Source organism: Nanorana parkeri, unplaced genomic scaffold (assembly GCF_000935625.1).
Source record: "Nanorana parkeri isolate BGI_ZX_2015 unplaced genomic scaffold, ASM93562v1 scaffold12307, whole genome shotgun sequence".
Classification (NCBI taxonomy): Eukaryota; Metazoa; Chordata; class Amphibia; order Anura; family Dicroglossidae; genus Nanorana; species Nanorana parkeri.
Window position 1 is genome coordinate 1 of NW_017318358.1, and position 490 is coordinate 490.

Genomic DNA, 490 nt, shown 5'->3' on the forward strand with positions numbered 1-490 from the left:
CTCCCTTCACTTGTTCCAGTGGTTCTTGGAGTTGCGGTAGAGGGACGGGAACATGATGGGCAGAATCTGGGCAGCGTTGTCACTCATCAGGCTGAGGATGTATTCGTTGTTCCAGTAGTATAGGGCCCGCTCCGCAACCTGTCAATCACAAAGCGCGTCATAAGGGGAGGAGCCAGAATCTTCACGCATACAATAAGATGAGGGGGAGGGGACACTGGGATGAAGCAAGAAGGGGGAGGGGCATAGGGAGGAACCCTGCTCACCTGAAAGTGCGGACTGGACACGCATTGTGCAATCTGCCGGAAGAGCGGCTCCATGACTTTACTGAACTCCGCCGGCTCAATGACATCCAGGATCTCCTCCAACTCATTCAGGAACATGACCTCCTTAGGGCTGTGCGTGCGAGGCCAGAAACGCAGGAGGCCGCTGATCACCTACACACACGAGAGGGAGAGTACAGCACAGCGTACGGGGAGGGCGGAGAGTACAG

The 490-nt window shown here is 56.1% G+C and overlaps 1 protein-coding gene across 1 annotated transcript; it reads right to left on the reverse strand.

Moving 5' to 3' along the window:
* Window positions 1-6: 6 nt before the first annotated feature.
* LOC108804313 (serine/threonine-protein phosphatase 2A 56 kDa regulatory subunit delta isoform-like) lies at window positions 7-434 on the reverse strand (the record flags this gene model as incomplete). The annotated part of the gene is made up of 2 exons (XM_018576027.1): window positions 7-138; window positions 264-434. Coding segments are annotated over 2 exons (303 nt in total), but the record flags the coding sequence as incomplete, so codon positions are not given.
* Between the last annotated feature and the right edge of the window lie 56 nt (window positions 435-490).